Source organism: Ovis canadensis, chromosome 2 (assembly GCF_042477335.2).
Source record: "Ovis canadensis isolate MfBH-ARS-UI-01 breed Bighorn chromosome 2, ARS-UI_OviCan_v2, whole genome shotgun sequence".
NCBI lineage: Eukaryota > Metazoa > Chordata > Mammalia > Artiodactyla > Bovidae > Ovis > Ovis canadensis.
The window spans coordinates 22705026-22717984 of NC_091246.1; the positions used below are offsets into that span (position 1 = coordinate 22705026).

The 12959-nt window shown below is 38.6% G+C and overlaps 1 protein-coding gene across 1 annotated transcript in view; it reads right to left on the reverse strand.

Moving 5' to 3' along the window:
• TMEFF1 (transmembrane protein with EGF like and two follistatin like domains 1) overlaps positions 1-12959 on the reverse strand; it is a 102750-nt gene that overhangs the window by 30383 nt on the left and 59408 nt on the right. The window contains exon 6 of the mRNA XM_069575557.1: positions 588-736. Coding sequence (XP_069431658.1) covers positions 588-736 — 149 coding nt within the window. The remainder of the gene's footprint in view (positions 1-587; positions 737-12959) is intronic.

Here is a 12959-nt window from a genome sequence, read left to right on the forward strand (position 1 = left end):
CCTCTGTGACCAGGTATTTTTAGCAGGAATAGAAGACAAAAACTTATTCTTAGTTGGTACCATGGTTCTTAAACTACGGCAAAAAGCAAGAAGGGGGAAAGAATTTTAAACTGAAAGTAATACTTTTTCCTTATATTCTATAACTTCACCCCAAAATCTTTAACAGTATAAAATATGTAGAGGTAAAAACCTAGAGAAAACATGAAAACAAACTATTACGCTCTAGAACAAAAGATGAAAAAAATGTTAATATTTAGTTTTACTATAATTAAAATAAACTCATTTCTAAACAACTATAATCGTTACAAATTTGAGACAATTCTTAAGAACTATAAATATAGCTATAAGTTCACGTTAGGATCAGCTTAGTAACTAAGCAATCAAGAAGCATTGTTTGTGTCTTAAGATAGTGAAAGCAAATTTTTAAAAAGCTAAGTTAGTAACAAAACAAAGAAGTTCTAAAATACACAGTAATAAAAAATAAAGCATCAAAGATTTTTCATTTTACATATTCAGAACACTACCAAAATATACAAATAAGACTGTAGACATGTGATATTAAAGACAAATCCCTAGATTAATTTTACCTGTGCAATGACCAAGATGCCTTATATCAATTTGTTCTTGTTTTATACAAGATGCTTCTCGAACAAAACAGGGATTGTTATAGGAACTCCCATCAGAAGCACACACAGGATTAAAACTGTATCCACTGCAGTCTATATTACATACACACCTGTTGGAAAAAACAAAAAACTATTTATGTTTTACAACAAAGGTATTTTCACAACGCTGCAACAGCAAAACTGAGCAATTTTTTAAAACTTTTTAACATTTTTATTGAAGTACAGTTGATTTACAAGATTATATTAGTTTCAGGTGTACAATGCAGTGATTTAATACTTTTATTACACTTCAAGTTATTATATAAGATTGGCTATATTCTCTGTGCTGTACAATATATCCTTGCAGCTTATTTATCTTATATAGTAGTTTGTAAGCAATTCTTTTTTTCTACTTTCTATAACAGAAGTCAATACATTATTTTAAGTCACTGATAACAGTTTAAGCAAAGTGAATGCTCAGCCAACAATTTCTTTCAGGTGAGAATCGAGAGATAATTTCATCCAGATTATTACTAATGGAGTCACTTCTTTAGAACTTTCATATCTAGAGATAATAATCAAGATATGTCAAATATCAATAATATTAATTAAAAAGCAACATGGTATAGCAGAAAGGATACAGAATTATGAGTCAAAAGTCATGAATCTAAATCTTAGTCCAACAAATAACCAGATTTGTGTCCATATTCTCCAAGACTCAGTTTACTGATCCATAAAACAGAAGTAGTAATAATACACCTAACCTTCCCAAATAATGGGGAAGATTAAAAAAAACAGATATAAAACATGTAAAATAGAAGTCCTTCAAAAACGTTTCTGACTTACACATCCACCTGTATAACTGAGTTATATCCACTGAACACTCACTGCCTTCTAGAGAAGGCCAAGAAAGTACAAGGCATGGTCACTCCTCTCAAGGACAGTAAAATCTTAACTGGGAATACAAAACTAAAAACCATAGAGACTCTCTGTTTTCCAGCAATATGGTGGACTCGGAACCTGTACTAATCCTTCTAATGAAAATAACATATATTTTAAAACATTCTCAAATGCACCTGTAAGATGTCAAGAAACAAGCAATATTCAAGAAAAGTTAAATGAAGACAAGAATAGAAAAAGATCAATTAACTTTGCCAAAGCTGATTTTCACCTTGAAGGCATGTGCCAAACTAGGTAAATTCAGTTATCAACTTTTTGACTTTGCAGGCCTCTGAGAACAGAAGACAAAGAATACTGACCTACCTAAGGTGGTGAATCTGCAGACCGTGGAAAAAAGGCATGAGGGCAGAGGAGAAGTGAGTTGCCATATTCCAAATTGACTGTTTAAAGGGGTAAAAAAATCTTTCCCTGAGCCACAGTACTGAAGAGAGGGGAAAAAACCATCTCCCTGAGAACTACAAGCCAGTCTTCACATGAGTAATTACAAGTTAAACTACAACTTGGATGTTCTGAAAAAAATCAAGCCCAGAATTTATTTTAAGAGTCAATGACTGGAATGGGCCCTAAGCAACTAACAAAAGTAAAAGCAATCCTCTCTGGAGAAACCCAACTTTATTATCCTAGACCTCAAATATTTTCCAAGATACAGTTGTGAGAAGCACAAGTAGGTCACACACACGCTCATTCACTCCCACACCCACAACAGACAAGAAATAACACACATGGACAGAGCAAGCTGATGCGGAAATGAACCAACAAAAGCTTCTAATAAATAAAGAATGTATTATTAGAAATAAGAAACTCACTGGGCAGATTTAAAAGGAGAGTGGATACACTAAAGGTGAATCCATGAACTGGAAGACAGGTCAGAAGAAAATGCCCAAACCACGGCTGAGTCAAAGAGACAGGATATATTAAAAGAAAAAGATTAAGAGATGTGGAAGACAGTTACAAGATCTAATAAAAATCTGACTGGAGTTTCAGATGAGTTACAAGAATAAGGCAGGAATAATATTCTCAGTTTCTCAAACTTTCTAAAACTAAAGAAATATACTAATCTAAATATCCAAGAAGCCTAATAAATTCTAAACAGGATTATTAAAAAATAATCCAGATAGTGAAATATCACTGGAATTTTTGTAACATAGCAACAAAATAATATTTTAAAAGCAGCCAAAAAGAAAAGATTACCTTCAAAGAATCAAGAAGAGAGACAGGTGTCTTCAAAGGTAATACTGAAGCCAAAATGTTTATTTATAGCCAAAAGACAGTGAAATAATATTTGCAATGTGCTGAGATAAAATAGAGTTTATATAAAAAGAACTATCTTTCATGATTAAATGTAAAATAAAAGTAATGTGGAAGAAGTAAAAATTTAGAGTTTGTCACCTGCTGACTGTCAGTAAAGGAATTATAAAGTCAGTAGAAAAATGATCCTACAAGAAAGACCTGATATGAAAACAGAAATGAAGAACAAAAGTATAAATACATAAGCAATATTAACAAAATACTGACAATATAAAACAATGACATCAAAGCTCTGTGCTAATTTAAAAAAAACAGTAAATTAATGATGGCATACAAATTGGAAGGGACTGAAATTACAGTGTTTTAAGAACAGAAATATTGATGAACTTCAGCCTGTGATAAATTGAAATATACATGTTAAACTTATATGCAAAATACGTATATAAATTAACTTGAAAAAAGATATAGGACTTGGAAGCATCTATGAATATATGTAAAAAAGTGTTCAAATTGTTCAATAATCAAGAAAATGTAAATGAAAACCACAAGATACCATCACATTCACTAAACAGCAAAAATTAAGAGAATACAAAGTATTGACAAGGATGAGAACCAAAGGGAATTCTTACGTTCTGCTGCAAGGAGAACTTACCGGTACAACCACTCTGGAAAACAAGCATTACCAGCAAAGCCAGACTTGCGTATGTCCAATAATCCCACTACTGAGTGAGGCCCTTGAAAGTCTCTTACATATGTGCACCAGAAGATATGCATAAGAGTGGTCACAGAGCATTATTCATGAGAACAGAAGACTGTAAACAATCCAAATGTCCATTAACATTAAAATGGACTATAAAAAGATGTGGAACAGTCAAGCAACTGGATTCAATTAAGCAGCTACGAGCACCAACACAAACAAATCTCAAAAACATAATTCTGAGCAAAAGAAGGTACTGCTGCTGCTGCTGCGTCGCTTAAGTCATGTCCAACTCTGTGCGACCCCATAGACAGCAGCCCACCAGGCTCCCCCATCCCTGGGATTCAAGAGGCAAGAGCACTGGAGAGGGGTGCCACAGCCGTCTCCAAAAGAAGGTACACATAGTATGATTCCACTTATACAAAATTCAAATCCAAACAAAAGCCATATAATATTGGGTTGACCAAAAAGTTCATTCGAGTTTTTCTGTAACATCTTACAGAAACTTTTTGGCCAATCCAAGTTATTGTTAGGAGGGTTATCATGTGATAGAACTATAGAGAAAAATAAAAGGAATGATTTCCACAAAATGCAGCAGAGCAGGCAGAACAAACACACAATGGGGGAGGATCACCGGAAGCAGCTCTAAAGTACTGACAATACCCTGTATTTCACGGCTTGGGATGTAGGTGTCACAGTTTGTTTCATTTTTGTATGTTAAACTAAATGTATAAGTTTTCAAAAGCTTTTCAATACATGCTCTGTTTCACAATTAAAAAAAAAAAAACTTTGAATATTTACTAACAAGTCAAAAATGGCTCTTATAATTTTTAAAGGGATGGGGACAGAGAATACGTGACAGAGACAGTATGTGGCCCTCAAAATATAAAATATTTACCATTTAGTCCTTTACAGAAAAACACTGCCAACTCCAGGTTTAAGAGATCAAAGTAGGCAAAATTGGGATGGCAATTAAATAGAAACAGTGGCCAACAAAAGAAAGAATTATAGAACAGTTTCAGGGATGAGAAAAGGCTCAGCAACAAAGGCAGAATATCATATCAATCGAGTGAGGAGAAACAAGGGACTCAGCCGAGGCTTGTGTTCAGTCACTAAGTTGTATCTGACTCTGCAACCCCATGGACTGGAGCCCATTCAGGATCCTCTGTCCATGGGATTTCCCAGGCAAGAACACTGGAGTGGGTTGCCACTTCCTTCTCCAGGGGATCTTCCCAACCCAGGGATCGAACACACATGTCTGCACTGCAAGTGGGCTCTTTACCACAGAGCCGCCAGGGAAGCCCAGCAGGAAGTGCCCTGATCACATGCAGGAAAGGTCCACTCCACAGTGGGACGGAAACACTGCACACAAGACCAAGAGCTGTGAGAACCACCACCGCTACTATTTCCAGTAGCACGTGAGGAAAGAAAGTGAAACCCCCATCGTAAGGAATGTCCAGCTCAGGGAAGCAATGAGCAAGGAGAACAGCATTAGACCCTAGCGGCCACTAACACCACTGACTGGAGTGGTTCCTGGGGAATGCAGGCTGGCGACGGCAGCAGAAGGCAGGATGCCCAAGCACGGGAGTGCACTAACGTGGAAAGAAATTGCTTCAGTAAACATGCCAAACTCAAGACACTTAACAACCATTTATTCCCTACCTACTGTGCGGGGATAGTCATATTTGTCTCTTTAATCATGACAGCAAATTATGAACAGGGAAGTTGAATATGAAAGAAGTTAAAAAGCCTAAGATCACAAACCGAATGAGTGACTGAGAGGGTGTTCTCTCCACTCATCACAGCTGTCACATGAAACAGACATCTCAGCAGGCAAAGCGACAGATAAAAGGAGTTAAGTAGTTATTTTCCACATTTATATCATGAAAAATCTTTTCACTAAATTGGCCCTGCTTTTCTCTCAAACTCACCAGGGACACTCCTGCCTCAGGGCTTCCCCTCTTCCTGAAACACTTTTCCCTCAAACAACCACTTAGTTTAATCCCTCACCGTTTTCAAGTTTTGTCTCAAATCTTGAAGGAACAGTAGAAAGTTAAATCACTAAACATCCATTTAAGAAATTACAAAAAGAGAAATGAATAAACCCAGTGAAAACAAAAAAAGAAGGGGAAAATACGGAGTACATGGATATTAATATTAGATTTATAGACACATTTCAGCAGAAACAGAAAACAAAATTACAACAGAGAAGATCAATAAAGCTAAAAGTTGGTCCTCTGAAAAGACCTTCAGGTAATTCCTTGCTTGTCCAGAGGCTGGAACTCCATGCCTCCACTGCTGAGGGCCTGAGTTCGATCTCTAATTCCACAAGCTATCTGGTATGACCAAAAATACAAAGACTAAAAAGAAGGGAAAAAAAAGAATCAACAATCAACTTTCAAATCAACAAAGCAGGATGAGAAAAAGTGAAAAAAAAAGTATCTAAACCAGAACAGACTACAGATTGTGATTTTAAAAATAAGAGAATTCTATTGTGAACAACTTTATGTCAGCAAATCTGAAAACTTAACTGAAATGAATAAAACCAAATTAACTACTAAAATTTGATCAAAAAAGAAATAGAAGCTGAATGCTGATACATTCATTGAAGAAATAAAATCAATTTTGAAAATGTCCTCCAAGACATTATCAGATCTAGGTGATCTTTTTAAAAAGGATGCATGAACACATGAATGATTCATTCCAATCATTCAGTTCAGTTGCTCAGTCATATCCGACTCTTTGAGCCCCATAAACCGCAGAACGCGAGGCCTCCCTGTCCATCACCAACTTCCTGAGTCTACCCAAACCATGTCCAGCAAGACGGTGATGCCATCCAACTATCTCATCCTCTATTGTCCCCTCCTCCTCCTGTCCACAATCTTTCCCAACATCAGGGTCTTTTCAAATGAGTCAGCTCTTCACATCAATGGCCAAAGTATGGGAGTTTCAGCTTTAACATCAGTCCTTCCAATGAACACCCAGGATGATCTCCTTTAGAATGTACTGGTTGGATCTCCTTGCAGTCCAAGGGACTCTCAAGAGTCTTCTCCAACACCACAGTTCAAAAGCATCAATTCTTTGGCGTTCAGCTTTCTTTAGAGTCCAACTCTCACATCCATACATGACTACTAGAAAAACCATAGCCTTGACTAGACAGACCTTTGTTGGCAAACTAATGTTTCTGCTTCTGAATATGCTATCTAGGTTGGTTCATAACTTTACTACCAAGTAGTAAGCGTCTTTTAATTTCATACCTGCAATCACCATCTGCAGTGATTTGGAGCCCAAAAAAATAAAGTCTAACACTGTTTCCCCATCTATTTCCCATGAAGTGATGGGACCAGATGCCATGATCTTAGTTTTCTGACAGTTGAGCTTTAAGGCAACTTTTTCACTCTCCTCTTTCACTTTCATCAAGAGGGTCTTTAGATCCTCTTCACTTTCTGCCATAAGGGTGGTGTCATCTACACATCTGAGGATACTGATATTTCTCTCAGCAATCTTGATTCCAGCTTGTGTTTCTTCCAGTCCAGCGTTTCTCATGATGTACTCTGCATAGAAGTTAAATAAGCAGGGTGACAATATACAATGTTGACGTACTCCTTTTCCTATTTGGAACCAGTTTGTTGTTCCATGTCCAGTTCTAACTGTTGCTTCCTGACCTGCATATAGGTTTCTCAAGAGGCAGGTCAGGTGGTCTGCTATTCCCATCTTTTTCAGAATTTTCAACAGTTTATTGTGATCCACACAGTCAAAGGCTTTGGCATAGTCAGTAAAGCAGAAATAGATGTTTTTCTGGAACTCTCTTGTTCTTTAGATGATCCAGCAGATGTTGGCAATTTAATCTCTGGTTCCTCTGCCTTTTCTAAAACCAGCTTGAACACCTAGAAGTTCACGGTTCATGTATTGCTGAAGTCTGGCTTCGAGAATTTTAAGCAATACTTTACTAGCGTGTGAGATGAGTGCAACTGTGCAGTAGTTTGAGCATTCTTTGGCAATGCCTTTCTTTTGAATTGGAATGAAAACTGACCTTTTCCAGTCCTGTGGCCACTGCTGAGTTTTCCAAATTTGCTGGCATATTGAGTGCAGCACTTGCACAGCATCATCTTTCAGGATTTGAAACAGCTCAACTGGAATTCCATCACCTCCACTAGCTTTGTCCGTATGATGCTTCCTAAGAGGTTGACTCATTGGAAAAGACTTTGATGTTGGGAGGGATTGGGGGAGGGGGAGAAGGGGATGACAGAGGATGAGATGGCTAGATGGCATCACTGACTCGATGGACGTGAGTTTGAGTGAACTCCAGGAGTTGGTGATGGACAGGGAGGCCTGGCATGCTGCAATTCATGGGGTCGCAAAGAGTCGGACACGACTGAGCGACTGAACTGAACTGAACTGAAGGCCCACTTGACTTCACATTCCAGAATGTCTGGCTCTAAGTAAGTGATCACATCATCGTCATTATCCGGGTCATGAAGATCATTTTTGTACAGTTCTTCTGTGCATTCTTGCCACCTCTTCTTCATATCTTCTGCTTCTGTTAGGTTCATACCATTTCTGTCCTTTATTGAGCCCATCTTTGGATGAAATGTTCCCTTGGTGTCTAGAATTTCTTGAAGAGATCTCTAGTCTTTCCCATTCTATTGTTTTCCTCTATTTCTTTGCACTGATCACTGAGGAAGGCTTTCTTATCTCTCGTTGCTATTCTTTGGAACTCTGCATTCAAATGGGTGTATCTTTACTTTTCTCCTTTGCTTTCTGCTTCTCTTCTTTTCACAGGTATTTGTAAGGCTTCCTCAGAAAGCCATTTTGGTTTTTTGTATTTCTTTTTCTTGGGGATGGTCTTGATTCCTGTCTCCTACACAATGTCACAAACCTCCATAGTTCATCAGGCACTCTATCTATCAGATCTAATACCTTAAATCTATCTCTCACTTCCACTGTATAGTCTAAGGGATTTGATTTAGGTCATACCTGCATGGTCTAGTGGTTTTCCCTACTTTCTTCAATTTCAGTCTGAATTTGGCAATAAGGAGTTCATGATCTGAGCCACAGTCAGCTCCCCATCTTGTTTTGCTGACTGTATAGAGCTTCTCCATCTTTGGCTGCAAAGAATATAAAAAATCTGATTTTGGTGTCTACCATGTGGTGATGTTGATGTGTAGAGTCTTCTCTTGTGTTGTTGCTATGACCAGTGTGTTCTCTTGACAGAACTCTATTAGCCTTTGCCCTGCTTCATTCTGTACTCCAAGGCCAAATATGCCTGTTACTCCAGGTGTTTCTTGACTTCCTACTTTTTCATTCCAGTCATCTATAAAGAAAAGGACATCTTTTGGGGGTGTTAATTCTAGAAGGTCTTGTAGGTCTTCATAGAACTGTTCAACTTCAGCTTCTTCAGCGTTACTAGTTGGGGCACAGACTTGGTTAATGTGATATTGAATGGTTTGCCTTGGAAATGAACAGAGATCATTCTGTCATTTTTGAGATTGCATCCAAGTACTGCATTTCAGACTCTTTTATTGACTATGATGGCTACTCCATTTCTTCTAAGGGATTCCTGCCCACAGTAGTAGATATAATGGTCATCTGAGTTAAATTCACCCATTCCAGTCCATCTTAGTTCACTGATTCCTAGAATGTTGATGTTCACTCTTGTCACCTCCTGTTTGACCACTTCCAATTTGCCTTGATTCATGGACCTAACATTCCAGGTTCCTATGCAATATTGCTCTTTACAGCATTGGACCCTGCTTCCATCACCAGTCCCACTCACAAATGGGTGTTATTTTTGCTTTGGCTCCATCCCTTCATTCTTTCTGGAGTTATTTCTCCACTGATCTCCAGTAGCATATTGGGCACATACCAACCTGGGGAGTTCATGTTTCAGTGTCTTATCTTTTTCCTTTTTCATACTGTTCATGGGGTTCTCAAGGCAATACTAAAGTGGTCTGCCATTGCCTTTTCCAGTGGACTGCATTCTGTCATTGAATAAACAGGTAATTCTATTCTTACACAGAATCATCCAGAGAACAGAAAGAACATTCTCTAATTCATTTTATAAGGCCATATAACTGCAAAAAATAAAAGATTAAAACTCACTGAATAAAAATGAATAAGAGAAAAATTTCATCCTTACAGCAGACAGAATCCCAATAATAAACCGGCAGAAAAAAGTATTATAGTCATAAACAAAAACAGAATGTTATAATTTTTGTTAAAAAGAGCAACATAAAAAGTATACGAGAAACGATGAACTCAAAAAAGGACTGGAAAATAAAAGTTCAAGAAATCTCTCAGAAAGGACAGCAAAAAAAAGAAAAAAATTAACAGAAACTAAGAGAGACAAGAAAATTACAGGACTAGTGCAGAATGCCCAACATCCAAAGGACAGAACTAGCAAAATTAGAAAAGAGAGGAAAAGAAGTCATCAAGGAAATAACTGAAGAAATTTTCTCAAATCAGAAGTCAGTAAGTTTCTGGGAACTGTGAAATTTCATTATACTGAGGACCAATAGGAGATTCTACATGCTTCGAGAGAGAGAAAACAGTATACAAAGGACCAGAAATCAGAGTGGCTTCAGACTTCAACTGGAAGCTAGAAGACAATATAGCAATGATTTCACAATTCTGAGGGAAAATTATCTCACACTTAGAAGCATGCACTCACCAAGTTTTAAGTCAAGTATTAGGTGTAGGATAAATAGACCTTAAACATAAGGTCTCAGACTCCACTGGTGGTCCAGTGGATATGAGTCCACCTGCCAATGCAGGGGACATGGGTTGATTCCTGGTCCGGGAAGGTTCCACATGCCGCAGTGAGACTCAGCCAGTACACTGTAACTACCGAGACTGCGTGTGCAACTACTGAGCCTATGCCCCGAGACTGTGCTCCACAACAAGAGAAGCCACCGCACCACAAGCAGAGGAGACCACCATCACCACAACTAGAGTCTGCACACAGCAACGAAGACCCAGTGCAACCAAAAGTAAATAAAATAAATTATCAAAAGTAAAAAGGACGGTCTCACTTTGTACCCTTTCTCAAGAAGCTACTAAAAGATATACTAAAATGGGAGAAGGCAAAATTGAAAAAAAAAAAAAAATGCTGCGGAGAAGAGAGGTAAAGGAATTTCTAGGATGATGCGTCTAGTTTAACAAAAAATATTATTAGGTCTGTTTCTGGCAGAGCTCCTAAAACCCTTGTAACTTTGAGAGACAACCGTCTTTTGTGTGCTAATGAGATGACTCAGCTCCTTCCTTAATTCAAAGTCATTTTAGCAAACTATGGAACCTTAAAGAAGGTCATAGGAACATCCAGATTACTAGTATCCCGGGCAGAAGTGCAAGGGACCTACCTCATTTGCACCTGGTGTCCTAAAAAGGGGGCAATTTGCAGGTCTAAGACCTGTGGGGTCTGTGCTGACTCCAAGTAAAGAATAAGAGAACTGAACTGTAAGACACTCAGCTAGTGCAGGAAAACTGAACTGTAAGACTCTCAGCGCAGGAAAACTGGAGAATCGACTGTGGTGGGAAAAGACACAACGTTGAAGGCAGATTGTAAGATGACAGCTATATTAAGAGGGCAACCAGTTCACAATGAAACAGTTTCACTCTGTGCACAGTCATGTTGCTGGCTGCCATTACCAGGATGCCTACTGCCCTCTTTTCGGCCAGAGGACAGAATGCTCAGTAAGCCTGGCTCAGATTCTTATCTGTACTTGCCGTGATGAAGTTCCTGCAACTGCCTGAACCACACAAGCACACTCATCTAACTGACATGCTCCTGAGAACGTGGGTCAGCTACAGTGAGGAAGTAGAAAACACAGAGCAGCCCACTGAGACGACATTGCTGCCAATCATCCACACTTGGTGACGCTAGAATCCTGCCAGACGCCTCAACCACGAGTCCTATGACATTCCCGATGACTTTCTCAGGGTCTTGCCCACCAACTTCCCCAGAAGGGACTCTTATAAACCAGGAAGCCAAAAGCCAGACTCTGACAGAGACTGTTCAACGTGTCTTTTTCGGTAAGCCTTCATCTAACAGTGCCAACTAGGTCAATGCTCGGTACTACGAATTTGGCAATACTCTATTTTGGACCCGAAGTGTTAGCTACTTATGTGAAGTATTCTCTAAACTGCATGTTTATATTTTAAACACATCTGTATGCAAAATGTACTTTTCACCAAAAAAAAAAAGTTTTAAATAAAGAGTAGAACAGTATGCTTCATTATAGGGGACTGGAAGGCAAAAGTAGGAAGTCAAGAAACACCTGGAGTAACAGGCAAATTTGGCCTTGGAGTACAGAATGAAGCAGGGCAAAGATTAATAGAGTTTTGCCAAGAGAACGCACTGATCGTAGCAAACATCCTCTTCCAACAATACAAAAAAAAGACTCTACACAAGGACATCACTAGATGGTCAACACCGAAATCAGACAGATTATATTCTTTGCAGCCAAAGATGGAGAAGCTCTATACAGTCAGCAAAACAAGACTGGGAGCTGACTGTGGCTCAGATCATGAACTCCTTATTGCCAAATTCAGACTGAAATTGAAGAAAGTAGGGAAAACCACTAGACCATGCAGGTATGACCTAAATCAAATTCCTTATGATTATACAGTGGAAGTGAGAGATAGATTTAAGGGACTAGATCTGATAGACTGCCTGATGAACTATGGATGGAGGTTTGTGACATTGTACAGGAGACAGGGATCAAGACCATCCCCAAGAAAAAGAAATACAAAAAAGCACAATGGCTGTCTGAGGAGGGCTTACCTCCTGAGAAAAGAAGAGAAGCAAAAAGCAAAGGAGAAAAGTAAAGATACACTCATTTGAGTGTATCTTTTGCAGAGTTCCAAAGACTAGCAACGAGAGATAAGAAAGCCTTCCTCAGTGATCAATGCAAACAAATAGAGGAAAACAATAGAATGGGAAAGACTAGAGATCTCTTCAAGAAAATTCTAGATACACTGCGTCCAAAGATGGGCTCAATAAAGGACAGAAATGGTATGAACCTAACAGAAGCAGAAGATATGAAGAAGAGGTGGCAAGAATGCACAGAAGAACTGTACAAAAAAGATCTTTGTGACCCAGATAATCACGATGATGTGATCACTTACCTAGAGCCAGACATCCTGGAATGTGAAGTCAAGTGAGCCTTACAAAGCATCACTACAAACAAAGCTAGTGGAGGTGATGGAATTCCAGTTGACCTATTTCAAATTCTAAAAGAAGATGCTGTGAAAGTGCTGCACTCAATATGCCAGCAAACTTGGAAAACTCAGCAGTGGCCACAGGACTGGAAAAGGTCAGTTTTCATTCCAATCCCAAAGAAAGGCAATGCCAAAGAATGCTCAAACCACTGCACAACTGCACTCTTCTCACACACCAGTAAAGTAATGCTCAAGATTTTCCAAGCCAGGCTTCAACAGTACATGAACCA